This window comes from Aulonocara sp. 'chitande type north' Nkhata Bay, linkage group LG20 (genome assembly GCF_057382095.1).
Source record: "Aulonocara sp. 'chitande type north' Nkhata Bay isolate Kocher_YH1m ecotype deep benthic linkage group LG20, A_spYH_male_GT1.1, whole genome shotgun sequence".
Classification (NCBI taxonomy): Eukaryota; Metazoa; Chordata; class Actinopteri; order Cichliformes; family Cichlidae; genus Aulonocara; species Aulonocara sp. 'chitande type north' Nkhata Bay.
This window is the reverse complement of record NC_141363.1, coordinates 36,011,146-36,032,821: the sequence shown is the minus strand read 5'-3', so window position 1 is coordinate 36,032,821 and position 21,676 is coordinate 36,011,146. Positions and strand designations below refer to the sequence as shown.

General features: G+C 42.4%; 1 protein-coding gene across 1 annotated transcript; it reads right to left on the bottom strand.

Annotated features, from left to right (window-relative positions):
• Nucleotides 1–1,008: 1,008 nt before the first annotated feature.
• LOC147306160 (proteolipid protein 2-like) lies at nt 1,009–20,472 on the bottom strand. The gene is made up of 5 exons (XM_086277003.1): nt 20,189–20,472; nt 3,457–3,612; nt 3,265–3,363; nt 2,193–2,289; nt 1,009–2,091 (listed from the first exon to the last, which is right to left on the bottom strand). Exons 1-5 carry the CDS (start codon nt 20,282–20,284, stop codon nt 2,078–2,080), a joined length of 462 nt encoding a protein of 153 aa, XP_086133129.1. The 5' UTR covers nt 20,285–20,472; the 3' UTR covers nt 1,009–2,077.
• Nucleotides 20,473–21,676: the final 1,204 nt, after the last annotated feature.

Genomic DNA, 21,676 nt, shown 5'->3' with positions numbered 1-21,676 from the left:
AAGTTCCCCGTCTAAAAATCTGTTCTCTTCATTATTCGCTTGCTTGTTGCGCACAAGTCTACGGTTTTTTTTACAGCGCTGTCGGCCGCTGTCTTTTCCTTTTACCTATACTTCCGAAAATAAAACCTAATTTCTGCTGAATTCTGAATTGTAACTTGAATAAATGCTTTTAAAAACTGAATTTGAATTAGTCTAATTTGAAATTCAATTTATTGGTTTGAAAATGATCATCACTAAATTGAATTTTATATTTTGACATTGAATTCCTTTGCTTTGAAACTGTATTTTATCCTTTAAAAATGTAGCTCTCGAATAATTTCAGGTTGTCTTTTTGTTTATCTCGTGAAAATGATTACGTCAAGTTATTGCTAGTAAAGGTCATTCCATGACTGAATCATGGGAGCGTATTTAGTTTTTCTCAGGATTGCTTCTGTATATATCACGTCATCTTTTTGTTTATCTCGTGCTGTATTTACCCAATTTTTATAGACCTGACAAGGACCAGGTGTCCTGATATGCAATACCTTTGAACAGATAGTGTACTTTTTAACATGACTGTATACACTTGTAAATGAAGCACTTTAAGATAATTTAGCAGGACACATGAGTGTACAGAGCAAGCCAGAAAACTGATCTTCTTTGTGGTAAAATGGCTTTTGTTTCCCTTTGAACTTTTAAATTACAGACTTTTGTAAAGCATATTAAAATGAAATTTTAAAAAAAGCAAAAACACCAAAGGGGTTGAGGAAACACTCGCAGTACATATCCTAATGTTAACATAGCATGTTCAAAAAATGGACTGTGCTACTGAGCAGTATAAAATGTCTACAGAAAAATATTGTACCACCTTAAAAATGTGTTATAAATGTAAGAAAAATGCATAACCGGAGCAAGAATCCAAGAGCTGTAGGCATGATGTAATTTTAAATAATAAAAGTGTGGTTGTTTAGTTAATGGGCTGTCTATGGGTCCTAAATTCCAAAACTCTCGAAGGAAAACGGCCAAAGATTGATTTCATTTTTATTAATCAGCAAATGTTTTAGTACTTAGAAACAAAAGATGAAACGGAAGAAGGTGAGGGAACTGGTTACTCTGAATGAGACTTTTAAGGCACTGTAAAACACACAGAACACTATTAACCCTCTCAGGCTCAAATTAAGTTTTTGTTGCTAATGCACAAAAGAATACCTGCAGTGGTACTTCTCAGTAAAAAATCCTCATAAAATATGTATGTGGGTTAATCAGGTTGTTAGCTTTTACTTGTTGCAAATCTGCAACACCTGCCTTCAGAGGGTTAAATAACAGAAAAGCAAAGGTGTAACCAGCTGAGAAAGTACAAAAAAAGTCCCCCAAGAAGACATTTATAATATTAAACGATTCAAAAAGCACCACCTCTGTGTCAGTTGCTTCTGAAGCCCAAATAACACAGTTACTATTTACTACAGCAGTCCATTAACAGTAGACAGGTGTATTAGACAATTTGCATGATGACGTCATCCAAAGTCCTCCTAGAAGGAAGTCTGGCCATTTGGCATCTTGATAAGACCATTGGGCACTTATATGGGGAGATATTTTAAAGGATTATGAAAATGAACTCTTATTTCAGTGATTAAGGGGACACCTGGAAAAAAAGAGTGCTTTATGAGTTTGCTGCCCCCAAAATAATGCTTTAAAAAGCTTTTTATCCCCCGGGAGGTTACACTTTACCAGCGTCTTTGCTGTTATGGAATTATCTCAGAAGCATCGGTTGAGGATTCTGTGAGTGCTAGGTCGCTCTTTCATAATCTTTCCCGTTTTACTCTGGTTGGAATAAAAGTTTGAGAGGGGAATCCCTCATGGAGTAGACATACAGACAGATGCCAGCACCCCTTATTAAGGCTATGTCATCTTCTTTTCTGGCTTCATTCTTTAAGATACATTTCATCTGTTCAGGCCATGCAGCAGCATTTATTAAACTGTGACTTGCTCATTTTACTGTCCATCCTCCTCTCTGACCCGCTCCTCTGTTAACCTTTGCCCAAATGACTGCTTTTGGTTCTTCTGTGTTCTTGACAGAAGTATTTCTGTGTGAGAACATTTAAACTCTGCCATCTGTTAAAAACAAAAACAGTCAAGATATTAGAGAAAATTGCACATATCAAATAAAACCAAGAACGCGTTTTGAATGCATTAACAAAAACTGTTTTTCTCACCAGTTGGAGCTGCTGAGTGCTGTCTGTTACTTTGGATTTGGAGGAAGATTGTGTAGGTGTCGTATGCAAATATCAGCCCAGCGAACAACCCTAACACCTAAGAAGCAAGAACTGACAATCAGAATCACAACTAACACAAATACAATCTAAATAAATTATCAGTATTTTGTTAAAGTTAAGTGCCAGAAGACTTTGTGCTCTTCACACTATTAGACACTTTGGTTCATGAAGAAGCCAATGTGGGGACAGACTTGTGCCTGATATACAGCTGCAAAGCACATGTTTGGAGCTATACACGTGATTAATACAAAAGACTACGTGTAGACATAGCATACCACGAGGATGGTTGTGGTGGGGAAATGAGATGTGAAATTTATCTTTAACATACAGAAAATCTGTCATTAGGAGCATGATCAACTTCTCTCACTCAAAGGGACTTGTCAAAATTGCTCATTGTTCATCTGAGGATTTGTGAATCTGCACTGAGAGTTTTCAGTGAGAGCAGCAGTATGTTCAGTCAGACCTCATGACCAAAGTAATACAGTGACAGTTGTCAGTACATCCAGTAGTATATGTCAAAAAACTACATTAACTCCCATCTTTTTAAAGGTTTATCAAATTCAGGGTCCCTGGTCCCGGCTGGGAAATCAGTCTGAAACTGATTTCCGGTCATCACCGTGTCCTGTTTTTGGCAACAATAAACTAACATTCAAACTAAATGACACATGGATTCAGTGTTATATCTGGATTTTTTTTGTCTTAGAAATTTTTGAATGAGCTAAAGTAAGGTGATAAGTCACAGTCTACAGTTGTAGTCAAAAAGGAAGGAAGTATTGCAGTATGAACATTACTCAATGTTGAGTGCCTGCTTTTTCAGAAAGTCTGAGTGTTTCATATTGAACACAAAAAAGTGACAAAAACACCAGGCATTCAGTTTTCACATGTATAACTGGCAGCACCGAAATTAGTCAGTGGTAACAGCCATCAGTTGTCAAGATAAACAGAGAAATAAATATGAGCGGATTCAGTATGCAGCTAAGAACTCAGGCTGAGTCATTCTGGCTTAACTAACCGCGCCTGCCATACAAGCTCCATCCCTAGATCCTCCAATGAGATTGACCAGAGAGGTGATGATGTAGCAGACGGCACCAACTGCAGCACGGAACAGATCCTGCACAAAGGGAAGCAAAAGATGAAGCATTATGCAATTTAGCACAGAAATGTGTCAGAGTGTGTGCATGTAGTTATGTGTGTGCGGACTCACAGTCCAGACCCAGTTGATCCCTAAGAACTGCTTGTCCAGGTCCATCATGAAGATGCCGAAGAAGATCATGGAGAGGGTCATCTCACATATGGGCACCGTAGTGTAGCCTCCACACCAGGAAGAAACATAGCAGATGATGACGATAAAACTGACAAGCTAAGATAGAGATGAGAGAAAAGAGGAGATAAGACTTGATATCAGTGTAAATTTCACAGGAAACTAACACCCACACTGCGTAAATTCCTCTACCCTGTTAGAATTTCCAGGTATAAAAATCAGCTGCAATTTCTCTGAGATAGGACTGCACATTTTTGTAGCGTCACACAGCAAAAGAAAATAATCTGTCTATAGAGCTGTCACGTCCAGCTGGACAGTAAATGAATAAAATCATCCATCCATCCATCCATCCATCCATCCATCCATCCATCCATCGTCATCCGCTTTGTCCGGGGTCGGGTCGCGGGGGCAGCAGCCTAAGCAAAGAGGCCCAGACCTCCCTCTCCCCAGCCACCTCCTCCAGCTTGTCCGGGGGAATACCAAGGCGTTCCCAGGCCAGCCGAGAGATATAATCTCTCCAGCGTGTCCTGGGTCTGCCCCAGGGCCTCCTCCCGGTGGGACATGCCTGGAACACCTCACCCAGGAGGCGCCCAGGGGGCATCCTTGTCAGATGCCCGAACCACCTCAGCTGGCTCCTTTCGATGTGGAGCAGCAGCTGCTCTACTCTGAGCCCCTCCCGGATGGCCGAACTTCTCACCCTATCTCTAAGGGAGAGGCCAGCCACCCTTCGGAGGAAGCTCATTTCTGCCGCTTGTATCCGCGATCTCGTTCTTTCGGTCACTACCCACAGCTCGTGGCCATAGGTGAGGGTAGGGACGTAGATCGACCGGTAAATTGAGAGCTTCGCTTTTACACTCAGCTCCCTCTTCACCACGACGGACCGGTGCAACGTCCGCATTACTGCAGCTGCAGCCCCAATCCGTCTGTCGATCTCCGGCTCCCTTCTCCCATCACTCGCGAACAAGACCCCGAGATACTTGAACTCCTCCACTTGGGGCAGGAACTCATCCCCGACCCGGAGTGGGCACTCCACCCTTTTCCGGCTGAGAACCATGGCCTCAGATTTGGAGGTGCTGATCCTCATTCCCGCTGCTTCACACTTGGCTGCGAACCGTTCCAGTGCGAGCTGGAGGCCTTCACCCGATGAAGCCAACAGAACCACATCATCTGCAAAAATCAGAGATGAGATTCTGAGGCCACCAAAGCGAAAGCCCTCCGCCACTTGGCTGCGCCTAGAAATCCTGTCCATAAAAATTATGAACAGAACTGGAGACAAAGGGCAGCCCTGGCGAAGCCCATCACCCACCGGGAACGAGTCCGACTTATTGCCGGCAATGCGAACCAAGCTCTTGCAACGGTTGTATAGGGATCGAATGGCCCGTAGCAATGGGCCAGACACCCCATATTCCCGCAACACCTCCCACAGGACACCCCGAGGGACACGGTCGAATGCCTTCTCCAAGTCCACAAAACACATGTAGACTGGTTGGGCAAACTCCCATGCCCCCTCAAGTATCCTGGAGAGGATAAAGAGCTGGTCCAGTGTTCCGCGACCAGGACGAAAACCGCATTGTTCCTCCTGTATCCGAGGTTCGACTAACGGACGAACTCTCCTTTCCAGCACCCTGGCATAGACTTTCCCAGGGAGGCTGAGGAGTGTGATCCCCCTGTAATTGGAACACACCCTCCGGTCCCCTTTCTTAAAGATGGGGACCACCACCCCGGTCTGCCAGTCCACAGGTACTGCCCCTGATCTCCACGCAACATTGCAGAGGCGTGTCAACCAGGACAGCCCTACAACGTCCAGAGCCTTCAGGAACTCGGGGCGGACCTCATCAACACCAGGGGCTCTGCCACCAAGGAGTTGTTTAACTGCCTCAGTGACCTCACCCCCGGAAATTGGCGGGTCATTCCCCTCATCCCCAGACTCTGCTTCCTCCTCGGAAGACGTGTCAGTGGGATTAAGGAGGTCCTTGAAGTATTCCTTCCACCGCCTGACAATTTTCTCAGTCGACGTCAGCAGCGCTCCGCCAGCACTATACACAGTGCAGGTAGAGCACCGCTTTCCCCTCCTGAGACGTCTGACGGTTTGCCAGAATCTCTTCGAGGCAGTCCGAAAGTCTTTTTCCATGGCCTCTCCGAACTCCTCCCACACCCGAGTTTTTGCTTCAGCCACTGCCCGAGCCGCATTCCGCTTGGCCTGTCGATACCTGTCGGCTGCCTCCGGAGTCCCACAGGCTAACCAAGCCCGATAGGACTCCTTCTTCAGCCTGGTGGCTCCCTTCACCTCTGGTGTCCACCATTTGGTTCGGGGATTACCACCACGGCAGGCACCCACCACCTTGCGGCCGCAGCTCAATGCAGCAGCTTCGGCAATGGAGACGCTGAACATGGTCCATTCGGACTCAATGTCCCCGGTCTCCCTCGGAATGCTGTTGAAGCTCTGCCGGAGGTGTGCGTTGAAGATCTCGCGGACTGGGGCCTCTGCTAGACGTTCCCAGCACACCCTCACTACGCGTTTAGGTGCACCAGGTCTGTCCAGCGTCTTCCCCCGCCACCTGATCCAACTCACCACCAGGTGGTGATCAGTTGACAGCTCAGCCCCTCTCTTTACCCGAGTGTCCAGAACATATGGTCGCAGGTCTGCTGATACGATTACAAAATCGATCATCGACCTACGGCCTAGAGCGTCCTGGTGCCACGTGCACTTATGGACACTCTTATGTTCGAACAGGGTGTTCGTTATGGCCAAGCTGTGGTTAGCACAGAAGTCCAATAACAGAGCACCGCTCGGGTTCAGATCAGGGAGGCCGTTCCTCCCAATCACGCCCCTCCAGGTCTCGCTGTCGTTACCCACGTGAGCATTGAAGTCTCCCAGCAGGACAACAGAGTCTCCAGGTGGAGCACCCTCCAGCACCCCCCCCCCCCAGGGACTCTAAGAAGGCTGGGTACTCTGAACTGCCACTCGGCGCATAAGCGCAGATGACAGTCAGGACCCGTTCCCCGACCCTAAGGCGCAGGGAACAAACCCTCTCGTCCACCGGGAAAAACCCCAACGTACCGGCAGCAAGCCGAGGGGATATTAGGATACCCACCCCAGCCCGCCGCCTCTCACCAGGGGCAACTCCAGACTGAGACAGAGTCCAGCCCCTCTCCAGGAGACTGGTTCCAGAGCCCAAGCCATGTGTAGAGGTGAGCCCGACTATATCTAGCCGGTACCTCTCAACCTCACGCACTAACTCAGGCTCCTTCCCCACCAGAGAGGTGACATTCCATGTCCCTATTGCCAGTCTTGGCAGCCGGGGGTCAGTCCGCCAGGGCCTCCGCTCCTGGCCGCCACCCGACACACAATGCACCCGACCCCTATGGCGCCTCCTGCGGGTGGTGGGCCTGCGGGAGGATGGGCCCATGTCTCCTCTTCGGGCTGTGCCCGGCCGGGCCCCATGGACTAAGGCCCGGCCACCAGACGCTCGCCCTCGGGCACCCTCCCCGGGCCTGGCTCCAGGGCGGGGCCCCGGTGACCCTATCCCGGGCAGGGTAAACTGTTCCCTCGGTGTCCTTTTCATAAGGGTCTTATGAATCAATTTATTTATATAGCACTTTTCACAGGATAAAAACCACAAAGTGCTTCATAGTAATATAAAAGAAATACATAAAATACATTATTAATAGGGCTGTTCGACATAACGATATATATCGGATGATGATATAAAAACGTCTATCGTTTCATTTTACGCTATCGTTTGTTTCGTGGTGTCGCAAAATAAACTGTTTACGACAATATTTTTTCATCGTTTTGATGGTCACTGTAGTGGCTATATTGATTTATTAAAGTTCTCTCTTTCTCATATTTAATATAACCACTACGGACGGACAGGCGCCTGTTTTTATGTGTTGTGGTTAGCAACAACGACGGTAACAGCATTGCGTGTCCGCTTGTTTATGTTCCACATAAACCTTTCACAATAAAGCTCAAGATCCTGTTGAGACTTTTCAAAATAAACAATCACGTGAAAGAGCAGATTATTTACGGATGAGAATTAAAAAAGAGCCGACAGGTGCTAAAAAAATAAACCTTAGACTCAAACGTTAGAACAGGCTTTTCCCCGCAGCACGCTGTGTAATAAATACTCAAAGAAAACGGCAGCCTTTACAACTTATGTCTAAAAATGTATAGTTTCATGCATCGGTTAAAACACTCGACTCCAGCAACATGACGCGCAGCTGGAAACACTTCCCGCAAGACGAGCTGCCCGAGATTCACAGAATTTGCAGAAAATGTTACATTTTTGTGATTTATATAGTTATCGGACGATAGAATTCTTATATTGGGATATGAGATTTTGGTCATATCGCACAGCCCTAAATAATAATCAAACATACAGCAGAAATCTAAAAGCCAATCTAAATTGCCAATCCAGTTGGCACCTTTATTTTTCTGAGTGTATGCCATCATTATTCTGTTTACAGTAAATACTAAATACTGAATATTATTGTGCAGCACGTAAGATCGACAGCGCACAGTGTGCTTTGAGGTAGGAGCCAAAAAGGGTGTAGTTTGTGTGTGTGAGCACCCGTGTGTACACCTGTGAGCATGAGCGTGCTTGTATTTAAACAGGTTCCTCAAGTAATGATCTGCTAGAGGGCACACACAGATACTCCTCCCAGTCCCCCCACCCCAACAGGCAACAGAGAACGGGGGTGTGTGAAGACTCCAAACCTCCCTCCGCCCGCTCATATGTAGTGTTGATGCATGTGTGCACTAAGGTGCATTTAAAACTCAGGAGGGCATGGAGCTACCTGTCAGAGAGCAGCAGGTAAGCACATAGCCCCTCCTGATAGCCCTCAATGTCTAGGCCCATCCGGACCGGGGCCCAGTTCAGCAGCGCCACCCGGCCCCACAGAGCCCGGGACAGCCCACCCAACCCCACCACAGAGAAAACTGCACCCACCCTGTCATCCAATTCAATTCAATTTTATTTATATAGCGCCAAATCACAACAAAAGTCGCCTCAAGTAGATCCACTTATCTTCCAGACTACACAAGACAATAGACAAATATCTGGCAATTTGTACATGTTTGGTTGTTTTAACACAAGTCATTTCCCTCGACTCATGTAGGGTGATGTGGTAAAACTTCGACTCAAGAGCTTAATGTGAAGCTGACAAACATTTTAAAAAGGTATTCATTCTCTGCCTGAAGGAAACATAAATCAACTACAAGTAAAAGTCCTATATTCCAAAGCTTCTGTAATCATATTACTCAATCCGTACTGTAGGGCTGCCACGATTTGTCGACTAGTCACGATTACGTCGACTATCAAAATCATCGACGACTGATTTACCGTATTTCCCGGACTACAAAGCGCACCTAAATATTAGCCGCACAAGCTAAAATCAGGGGAAAATCCTGTTTTGTACATACATTAGCCGCACCTGACCAAAAGCCGCAGGTGTTTCAATGTTGACTTATCATATGTAAGAGAATATGCACAAAGGGAATTGTCAGGAAAGAGATGGCTGTTTGGAGACATCACTTTTATTAATATTTTGAAAAACAAGTTATGGGTACATATTTGCACATGTAGTACATAACAATAACCTACAGCACACCAGAACAATAGATTCGGCCTACCTTTTAGGCTCAGGTGCAGTGACACAGCTTTAACAAGAAGAAAAGTCAGTCATTCACCACCATCTTTCTCTTCTTCCTACGCACTAAAACCACCAAAGTCCTCTTCTCCAGTGTCGGATACAAACAGGCTCATGATGGCTTCGTCATCCACTCTTCTTCTCTCCTTCGTTGTCACTTTCAAAACCAAAGAAATCCTCATTGTCAGTGTCAGAGTCGAACACCCTCAGAAGGGCCGTGGCGGTGTCCTCCTCTCCATCATGCAGCAGTCCAGCCCTTCAAAATCCGTTGGTGATCGTGGATGTTTTCACACTTTTCCACGCTGTCAGAATCCACTGGTGGAGTTGGGCATAACTTGCTTTTTGGGCATAACTTGCAAGTTTATCGCCGCTCATCATCCACGACTCCCGCTGAACGCGTAGCGCTACTTTGAAGTTTGTTTTTCGCGCTACTTCGTACGGCACTACGTTGCCTGGCGGACGGACATGTGACTAACATACCACTCTTGAACCCCGATCCTTCCGCCAGGCAACGTAGTGCCGTACAACAGCGGAACACACAAAACAAATCGTCTTACGATATGACAAAAATCACGGACAATCCACAGAAAAGCCGCACCTGACTAAAAGCCGCAGGGTTCAAAGCTTGTGCAAAAAGTAGCGGCTTATAGCCCGACATTTACGGTAATAGTCGACGCGTCGTTTGAAGCTTTGTAAGATCACAAAAGACGCAGGAATAAGTGGCAGGATTTAAGAGTGTAATAACGGACTGAAACAGAAGATGGCAGCATTGCATGTACAAGGATGTCAGCTACCGCTAAACCCCGAAGAAGAAGAAGAAGAAGAAGGAGCAGCTGTGTCCCAGAATTCATAGCACGGCCCAGCGCAGTTTCCAACAATGGCGGCAGCTAGTTAGTTTTAATGTTACTCTTATTATTCTTTCTGGGTCACAAAATAAACGTTTAACATATTTTCAGGCGAGAATGTAGCTGTGTAAACCTCAAATATCTGCTCAGTTTATCAGGACACCACATATTTTCAAAAGCGCTCCGACGTTTTCTGAGACATCTGTTACCCACTAGCTCGTTAGCGAGCCGGGGGCTAGGCTCACTAGCGCCGTGAGAACACCGGACTCCCCGCAAATCGTTTTCAAACCCACCGCCGTCTTTCGCTACTCAGGTTAAATATATATGATTTCACTTAGATAACTTAAAATGTTATTGTTTGGATTTTTTTTTTTTTGTATTTTATTTGTTCCTGAGTAAATCAGTTTGTCTGAGATTAAAGTTATAGTTTTTACACAGCTGAATAAACATCAAGCAGACAACTGATTATCAGAAGTGTGAGATGCTCCAGAATATACTCCAGTGTCCTGTTATATTTTAGATAGCAAGGAGTTTATTAAACTTCACCGAAACAATCTGCAAATTTCATTAAAATTTAATAAACTATCATCTTGTCTTTATTTTTAGTTAGCACAGACCTTAAACACTTAAAGCTGTAAGCTAATGATAGTTATGTAAGAGCAGATGCTGCTGGTGCAATAAGCTGTAGTTTTACGTCCAATGGATGATGATCTGATTAGTCGACTAATCGCAAAAATAATCGGTGACTAGTCGACTATCAAAATAATCGTTTGTGGCAGCCCTACCGTACTGTTGTCTTATTACTATGCATTAGGGCTGCCACGATTAGTCGAATAGTCACGATTACGTCGACTATCAAAATCGTCGACGACTGATTTAATAGTCGACGCGTCATTTGAAGCTTTGTAAGATCACAAAAGACGCAGGAATAAGTAGTAATATTTAAGAGTGTAAAATGGTAAATGGCCTGCATTTGTATAGTCCATAGGACCCCAAAGCGCTTTACACTACATTCAGTCATTCACCCATTCACACACACATTCACACACTGGCGATAGCAAGCTACATTGTAGCCACAGCTGCCCTGGGGCGCACTGACAGAGGCGAGGCTGCCGGACCGGGCCCTCTGACCACCACCAGTAGGCAAACATGGGGTTAGTATCTTGCCCAAGGATATTTGGCATGCAGCCAGGATGCAGCCTGGGATCGAACCACCAACCTTCTGATTAGTGGCTGACTTGCTCTGCCACTTGAGCTACAGCCACCCCCTGTAATAACAGACTGAAACAGAAGATGGCCGCACTCCATGTACAAGGATGCCAGCTGCCGTTAAACCCCGAAGAAGAGGTAGCTCTGTCCCAGAATTCATAGCGCAGCCCAGCTCAGTTTCCAATAATGGCGGCAGCTAGTTAGTTTTAATATTACTCTTATTACTCTTTCTGGGTCACAAAATAAACATTTAACATATTTTCAGGCGAGAATGTATCTGTCTAAACCTCAAATATCTGCTCAGTTTATCAAGACACCACATATTTTCAAAAGTGCTCCGACGTTTTCGGAGACGTCTGTTACCCACTAGCTCAATAGCTAGCCGGGAGCAAGGCTCACTAGAGCCCGTGAGAACACCAGACTCCCGGCAAATCGTTTTCAAACCCACCGCTGTCTTTTGCTACTCAGGTTAAACATGATATAGGAGTCACTTAGATAACTTAAAAATGTTATTGTTTGGATTTTTTTAGTATTTTATTTGTTCCTGAGTAAATCGGTTTGGCTGAGATTAAAGTTATAGTTTTTACACCGCTGAATAAACGTCAAGCAGACAACTGATTATCAGAAGTGTGAGATGCTTGAGAATATACTCCAGTGTCCTGTTATATTTTAGATAGCAATGAGTTTATTAAACTTCACCGAAACAATCTGCAAATTCCATTAAAATTTAATAAACTATCATCTTGTCTTTATTTTTAGTTAGCACATACCTTAAACACTTAAAGCTGTGATAGTTATATAAGAGCAGACGCATGCTAGTGCAATAAGCTGTACGTTTTACGTCCAATGGATGCATGATCTGATTAGTCGACTAATCGCAAAAATAATCGGTGACTAGTCGACTATCAAAATAATCGTTTGTGGCTACTATGCATATGGAATTTATTATGAGTCTCCAAGTGGTGCTGATTGTTTTGCATTCTCATACATTGCGTTATATTTCACCAGCTGACTAGATCTATAACAAAAATCTTAGTTTGTAAATTGCAACATATAGAAGAAAAGCAGTGGAGGTGCAATGACATCAAGTACAGTACTTAAGTAAATGTACTTAGATACTGATCCACTGACAATACAGAACTTATGCAAAGTATTTAAACTTAAAGTGACTCATGTGTTAAGAGATCACACCGCTGTGAAATGCAAACAAAGGCGTTCATGTGAAAATAGAGATTGAAGATGTGACGTCATTTCCGGGGTAAAACCAGTCGCATGACAGCCACGGGAAGGCGACGGGTAAAGAGATCGTTTTTTTATCGGATTACGTCGTGGAAGAGAAATTGTTCAAGCCATGTTTCTGAAGTAACAAAGAGCCGACGAATGGCCTGGATTGCAGCCATTCGAAGACCAAATATAACTTTCCAGAACACTCCAGTTCACAAGTTAGTCTGCTCCAAGCATTTCCACCCAGTCTTCTGTTGTAGTTATTACGTTTATCATAACATAATTGTTGATGTAGGTTACAAATAAGTCTTATATTGATTTGAATTGAATTCGATGCGCTTTGCTGCTTTGTTCACTGTGGCTTTGTGGGCTAATGTTCGTTGTGTTTTGTAGGAAAACCAGCCTACAAAATGCAGGAATACGATCCAGACTGGGCACCCTCTATCAACCTGGGTCATACCGAGTTTAAAGCTGCTACCACAGTGCGATTTTATTGGTTAAGAGAGAAAGCGATATCAAAACAGCCACGAAAAGTCACGCATATATGTGCCCAAATGGTGAATAACTGTTTTCCAGTATGTTGTTTTGTAGTGCGTGGGTTTTTTTTGTTTGTTTTTTTGCATTGTTGAAGCAGCTAATAAAGCATGATGGAATACAATTTTGCTTCTTTCTTGTAAGATTCTATAATAGAATGAAACAATAATGCCAGTTATAAATAAAAACAAATTGAATGGATTACAAAACACTTATTTTATTTCTATTAGATGTAAAAATGTTGTGTAATACTACAACCTGAAATGACAAATAGTTATTTCCTGTACAGGCCAACGCAAAGGGAAAAAAATGTAACAACAGCTGTCAAATGGAATAGTCCAAATCACCAAAGTAAACTGGACCTGGGCTTGTTGCAGGGATCTGAAGTTACTAAACATTTTGTGAGTGTATGCACTCACACTTAGGACCATATAATAATAAATATGTGCGTGATGAAAGCTGGGCAGCACGCTAATGTCCTTACTCCACTCTGTATGCTCGTATGGGTCTAACCCTTTCACTCCTTTGATTTTTTCCTTGTACTTTTTTTACTTTTTGCCTTTTCGTTAAGTCTGTCTTCGTACAGACCTGCCGTGTTCTGCTGTTTTTGGGGCAAATAAAATTCAAGTAGGGATTAAAACCGCAGAATTAATGATTACCGGTGCTGGAAATGCTAGCGCTTGATGCAGTGTTTTGAATTTGTTGCCACTTGTACCCACAATGCAATGCCCGAAAGTCACGTGTTCTGTCAATCTCTATAGTGGTCAAGGACAGTAAAGTACAACAGTATTCCCAGACAGGAAGTCATTTTAATTTGCCACTACGACAGTTTATGTTTAGGAGCTGTAGGTTGTTTGCATTTATACTTCTATTCCTGCCTTTGCAGGGTGCATGCAGTCCTGTTAACCAGAGCCAGATGTGCAAACCTATAATGTGGGATGGAAAATCCTTTTATGAGCCTTTATACTACCAATAATGTGATATACGTTGCATTTTGCTACTCTGGCTACAGACAATATCCAGCCTATAAGTGAGCACATGAGAGAGTGGGCTGAGTTAACCTATGTGACCTTTAATAATCAGCATCTTAGCTCCTTGATGCCAAAAGCAAGAACAGTGGAGCAGCAGTGACAGGTGGAATCCCTTAACCTCTGATAAAGCACATACAGTGGAACCCCGACTTACGAATATCCCATTTAACGAAAAATTTAAGTTACGAAGGCGCTGAACAGCAATATTTCTGCCCGTGTTACAGCAAAATGCCTGTGTAACGAAATCCGCTGGCTCTGATTGGCTGAGCCTACAATGCCCACAATGCCTTACGAATCATGTGACAACCCCTTGACTTTCGTAATGGACTCTGTCACTACCCAATCCGTACCGGAAACCTGATCGGTACCCCGCATGCGCGAAGGTGTCTACTTCCGGTCGAAGTGTTTTACGATAGTTACAGGTCAGAGTATCTGTTAAGATGTTAAGAATAATAAGAATCTCTTAAAATGTTTCCAATAATGAAATCTTTCAATATAATATAGACAAAAACAAAAAATAAAAAGATAGTTACGGATTAGAACTCCCCGATCCTTACTGCGCATATGCAAAGTTGGACCGTACAAATCGGGTCTGCCCGATCCGTACCGCGCATGTGCAGATGTTTTCTTCTTCTTCTGTTCGTTTAATGGCAGTTTATTCCTCAGTGTACGAGGATACTGCCACCTGCTGACCGAGCGAATGAAGCCTATTGCAAACTGAATTAGCATCATTACAAAACGTGTTAAATTTGATTTAGTGATAGTCGAGTGTGTTTATGCTTGTCTGTGTGGAGAGGATTGATTGGAATAGTGATGATGATGTCCGCTATCACTGTCAATTGTCAGTAAACACTTCATCTGGCTGATGAATCTTCACATGACATATTACAAAGTCTGTATTATTAACTCTGTAATTAGGCACCATTGTTCTTATTTTACGGCGCTGTTGTTCAATCAGGGAACGCTCTCTGTTGAGGAGAAAAACATTTGTATACGGATTATCCATAGTTTAAATGTCCCGGTAGTCAAAAAGGAGGCAGAGCTGTTGAGAAATGCTAGGAGCTAATTGGGCGCTAACCGTATCATTCAAATATATTGAATGTCGCAATGTTGGCAAAGAGAGGAAGTGACATAAGATTTGCGCATGCGGGGTACCGATCGGGTTTCCGGTACGGATCGGGTAGTGACAGACTCTGTGCACGAGAAAATGCTAACTTCCTGGTTTGAGACTGGATGTATGGTTGTACATTTCCGGTGGCTTTACTTTGCGGTGAATCGCTAATGTGAAGATATACTCCAAAATCATGTCCAAAACACGGAAAGATCGCGTTAAGTTACAAAGAGCAGAAGGTGGGAAAACTCACCACTGTTGTGTCATAAAAAAAAAAAATCTAATGATCAATTTTGACGTTTAAAGCATTTAGATCAGTTGTTTACTATGGAACGCCAAGACTGCCATAATGAATTAATTAAATACACCATTAAATAATTAATTAAATGTGGCAATAATTAATTAAAATTGGAATTAATTAATTAAATAAATAGTTATGACACATGTAATTAATTAATTATTGACACATTTAATTAATTATTTATGTATTTCACATTTTAATTAATTATTGACACATTTAATTAATTATTGACACAGTTAATTAATTATTGACACATTTAATTAATTATTTAATGATATATTTATTTATTTCATTTTGGCAGTCCTGGCGCCTGGCTCTCATCATGAAATAATTTTATCTGTCAGCCTCACCCATCAAACTCAGGGGGCGGGGCTAACGCTGATCGAGTCAAAACCATTGCTTTGGCCTGGTGGCCATTGTTTCTAGCACACAACAACCGGCATGTGGAAGCTAACAGAACTGAACTTTGAAAAACCCTGTTTGTGTGTCACCAAATACCGTTTTAATATTTTTTTAGCCGAGAATGTAGTGGTTTAATCTTCATGTGTCTGGTCGGTTTGTCAAGATACAGCCTCTTTGCAAAAGTGCTTCGATGATTTCGGAGATGTCTGCCCAGTCTCACGGCAAAGCGTGGGATAGACCCGCTCGCTTCGCAAGCAATCCCACCGACAAAGCGCAGGCCCCGGTACACAGCTGTAGTAACCCCCGCTGACTTCTTTTACTGAGGTTATATTTATCGATGTTTTATTTCCTGATGTTCTTATGTGTCCTATGTGTTTCAGTCGCCAATTCTGAATTATAACTAACATTAAAAACATGTTTAAGGAGGCGAGAGAGCAAATAAATCTGTTTAACATCTGATCTTTGGGTTTTTGTTCAGTAATCAGCGTGACCTGTGTATAAACGCATAAAAGAGATAACGTTGGTGTTTCCGTCATGTAGTAACTGCTGGCTTTAACTGTACAAAGGTTGTTCGACACTATGAAACACATACAGACTTCATGATGTTCGGCTAATATTTTTATTGTGAATAATCATGCTGACCTCGCTCTGTACACCACGCAGCGAGGTCAGCATATCCACGATATCCACGATATCCTCAGCTCCATGAGTTAACACAAAGTTTCCCAGCTGACTATCTAACTTCCAACTATTCCAATGATGTGAAAATATACAGCATAAAGAAAAGTGTAAGAGACTCGGCAGCAGATTAGAATAACAGTTATACATTTAATAAATCACCAAATGAATCCAAGAAACGAGCAAACCTGTTCCGACAATTTGAGTTTGTATTCCCTCAGCTGCAGACTCGCTGCTGTTTAAATGTTTGAAAAGGAAGATTAGATATAAACAAACGTCAAACATAGATTCAGTCTGCCTTCACATTTGATATGAGGCCAGCACGTATAGTGGCTGTGTCCTGTTTTAAGATCATACATGTAAAATTGTTGTCTGACCTCCGTCGATCCAGCCGCTCAGAGTCCGTGGTTACCATGGTTACTGCATAAGCAGCTATAATGTTAACAGCTGGCACTGAGGAAACCTACCGGCAGCATGGGTGTTTATGTTTGTCATTGCAAAAGAACTGTCTGAATGGTTAACTGAAGTTAACTTGGATAAATTATAGTTAAGGAGTATCACAGATAACGCCTACGTGAGCTGTGCGACTGTTCACCACTACACTGAAATCAGCAGGCTATTACTGAAATACACGTGCTATATCATAAACTATGATATAAATAGGGAGGTCCTATTAACATGTTTAGTTTTAAAGGACACCTTCCTGCCTTTAGTCTCCTTCATGAGCAGTATTAGTTTTCTTCTAACATCCAGAAGTCTGCACGATGTGTTTCATAGTTTGTAACAAGCCTTTGACAGGTAAACATAACATGACCGAAAAAGCAAAAAAAAAAAAAAATGAGAGAGAGAGTGTTGACATAAGAAGAGAAAATGCTCTCAATTATGGAGACAGGCAAATGGTTCATTTATGTTTGATGTGTGTTTATTCCTCCCTAAATATCGTCGGTAAAAATGCGCAGGAAAATCTGACGTGCATGGCAAACCATGCACGTCAGATTTTCCTGCGCATTTTTATACCTCTGCCAACAGAGAGAGAAAAAAAAAAATCACATTCTAACAGACAGCTGGTGCTTAGAATACAGTTGAATAACTATTAAAAAACAGATGATATTTAGATGATAGTTCAGTCTAACACATGTGCCAGTGAACCATTAAACGTCTGTGAAACTATGCAGTTATGAAACGTAACTTTAACTTCAGCCAAACCGATTTGCTCAGTTGTAAATAAAACAGCGAAGTAAACGTGACCCGACAGACAGAACCTGAGTGAATGAAGTCCAGCGTTTAACCACTGAGAGCTAAAACTCTGCTAAGCTGTGTGCCGGTGATTGGACATCAGCCGCTGATGAAGCTGGTTCGCCTATAATGTGCTCTGTAAGGAAACAAGCTCCAGCAGCTCTGCGCTCGGGGAAAACACTATATTTACTTATCTTGTGCATAAAAATGCGCTGACATTGCTTTATATCGAGCACCGGCTGCCCAGTTAAACTGTGACTATCACCAGGTAACGTAGGCGTGTTTCTTGAATTAGCAGCAGGTGTTAAACAGCTGACAGATGAGGAGGAGGATGCATGCAGGTAAACTGAGGGTCTGTTGAGCTGATCGCTGGTTTCGTGAGAAAAATGTCAGCTCGTTCTTTATGTTACAGAAGCACAGAGACACAAGACCAGGCGGAAAGAGACGATCGTTCGGTGAAAATGAGAATCTGCGAATGCAACATGTGGAACACGGAGAGTGGAATATGTAAACAAACCGGTTAACGTAACCCCCTCGGTGCACTCTGCATGCTAATTGTTAGCAGAGGTAGTGAAATCTCTAAAAACATCTGAGCACTTTTGCAAACATGTTCTATGTTGACAACCTGACCAGACATACGGCGCGACATTCGCCGCTAAAACACTGTTAAAAGTGTAGCTGGTGACAGAAAAACGGGGTATTTTAAAACTACACCACCACCATTGCTGCCTGTGATTTGATCTGCATTCTGGGATACCTGGCTGCCCCAAGTCTACACAAGCAATCGATTATCTAGGATCGGCCTGTTTTGACTTACTTTGCACGGCAACCAATCAAATGTTAGAGAAGCTGCATGGGCAGCGTTAACCCCGCCCCCTGAGTTTGATGGGTGAGGCTGAAATTATTTCATGATGAGAGCCAGGCGCCAGGACTGCCAAAATGAAATAAATAAATATATCATTAAATAATTAATTAAATGTGTCAATAATTAATTAAATGTGTCAATAATTAATTAAAATGTGAAATACATAAATAATTAATTAAATGTGTCAATAATTAATTAATTAAATGTGTCAATAATTAATTAAAATGTGAAATACATAAATAATTAATTAAATGTGTCAATAATTAATTAATTAAATGTGTCAATAATTAATTAAAATGTGAAATACATAAATAATTAATTAAATGTGTCAATAATTAATTAAATGTGTCAATAATTAATTAAAATGTGAAATACATAAATAATTAATTAAATGTGTCAATAATTAATTAATTAATTAATTAATTACATGTGTCATAACTATTTTTTTAATTAATTAATTCCAATTTTAATTAATTATTGCCACATTTAATTAATTATTTAATGGTGTATTTAATTAATTCATTATGGCAGTCCTGGCGTTCCATAGTTTACATCACTGCATTACAAAATCAGAAGACACATCGTCCACATTCAGAAGCACATCTCTGTATAGTAACAGTTCTTATGGTTTAAACAGGCAAATGTTCAGCATTCAAACTACAGGTATATAATAGTCAAAGCCAGATGTTTCCCGTTATGTTGATATCAGCTAGTCAAGTACACACCTACACAGCATGTCAACAAACCGTGGGAAAAAGCCACACAAAAAAAATGAATTATTGCTAGTAAGGGTTTCTATACATTAGTATTTACAAAAAGTATGTTGTGACTTACTTTCAAAATTACAGTGGTCCCTCGCTATAACGCGGTTCACCTTTCACCTTGCTGTTTCGCAAATTTTTTAGTGCAAGTTTGCATTTTTTTTTTTTTACATCACATTGTCCTGATCGGCTGCCGACGATCTACTCCGTGCCAGTACAGTACTGAATCGCTGCATCGATCGCTAGCAGTGTGACTCTAAAGTGCAGTAGGGGGGCCGCTGTTTGCAAATACTGAGAAACATAGAATTTGAATCCTTTCTCTGTTTTGCTCTGAGGCGCAGGGAAAAATATCGACAGGTCAATGAACAGCATCTACATATATATTCCGTAAATGCCCAAGACAAATCGAGAAATCTAAATCGCCCCTTGATTCATCCATTTGGTCGACTTGTTTTGGAAAAGCCTCAGCAAGGAACGAATATCACACCGGAAACGAAGCGCCTTACAGGAGTTTCGCACCGGAAGTAGCATATGCTAAGTCGCACATGTCCTGTAGGGCGCTTCGTTTCCGCTCTGATATATATGGACAGACTAGAGTGAGAAATGTGAATAACAAAACAGAAGAAAACCGAGCAAAGGGAAAATGACACATTAGTGATTAAAAAATCAATAGATACAGAACATAAATCCACGTAACCATCTATAAATTATTGATTAGTTACAAGTGAGCTTTACACGCAGCATATTAAAGCCATATCTGTGAGTCGTTAAACGTGGATCATCACAGCAGAGCGGCACACAAATATCACAGTGAAAACAAACTTACTATTTCTGCTGCCAGGATGAACCCTTTCTGGGTATTCACGTAGCTTTTCAGCCTCTCCGCGCAGCTGGGAGAGCCGTGCGCACTTGTATCAGCCATTCTGTACTTTATCAAAGTTCACTAAACAGACAGTGTGCTGCGTGTGTTCGACCCCTAACTACGAGCAGATTAAACAAATGTTCTTCTTTCTTTCTTTAGTGGAGGAAAGTTTAGAGAGGGCTGTCCTGGTGCGGTTTACCGTTACTCTTGCTTAAACTGGCAAGTCGCTATTTCCCCTCAGGCGGATGAATCACCTTGATGAAATGCGCTGATTGGCTTCCAGCCAGCACGACCACAGAAGCTCTGCGGAAACATGAGGGAGGAACAAGGAACCGGCGTAGTAGTTCACTGCCGGGCTTTGGCTCGCTACTGCTTTCCTTAAGGGGAGCTGTTTCTCTGTAATTACCTGAAGTTATTTTAATGCTTTGTTATGTCATTTTAGGTTGTTTACATTTGCTTTATACCGTGACGCTGCCGGGGATTATTTAACTGCAAATAAACAACTGGATTGTTGTGCTGGTGCTTGTGCTTTATTAATATTTGCACAGATCCCTAAAATCCCTAAAAACTATATGTAGGACGAAGAGAATGGGTTGCTAGAGAGCAAAGAAACCATGCAAGTTACAAGTTTACTTATTTTGCTTTATTACATACTTTCCCCGTCTCCCTTAATAAGTGAAAACAAGAAGGCTGACAGGAAGCTAAACAAAAGACTAGAGCTTCAGTCCAACTTTTTTCTTTTCATTGTTTTCCTTGCATCATATTCGCTGACATATGCATAATTTGTGACTTTGAGCACACGCAGAGCAAAAAAAGAAAAAAAAAGTGCGACATGCCAGCTTGCACGTGAACAGGGGCGTTTCCAGGTTTTTGGAGCAACGATGAGCACGAGGCATGAGGAGTGCAGGGTATTTGATCAGAAATAAACCCAATGTAGAAAACGGGTGTGCAAAACATTTTCAGCCGTGTGTGGAGTCTTGATGCTGTGGAAGCCCGTTTCCGCCACTAAAAAAAAAAGGATCCATAACTCAAAATTTCGAGTTATTTTCTCAAAATTCCGAGTTACTTTCTCGAAATTTCAACATATTAACTCGAAATTTCTATTTATTAACTCAAAATTTTGAGAAAAGTAACTCGAAATTTCGAGTTAGCGCTGCCAATCAGTAATCTACGTGAATGACGTCATTTCCTCGTTACCCGGAAGCTGAAGCCCTCAGCTACAAATGCTACAGCTAAGCAACCGGTATTACATCCAGTCGTGGATGCACACATTGCTGAGTGTTTTCAGCCTTGCTTCACAAATGATGAAATCCCTGTGTTATTAGCTGAATCACATGGTGTTACTATCAGCAAGCGCCAATTTGTTTGTTTGTTTTTTGGGTTTGCAGCCTTTTTTTTCTTTTTTTTTTAAACTTTATCACATTTTAGACATACAGTCAAGTAAAACAGGGA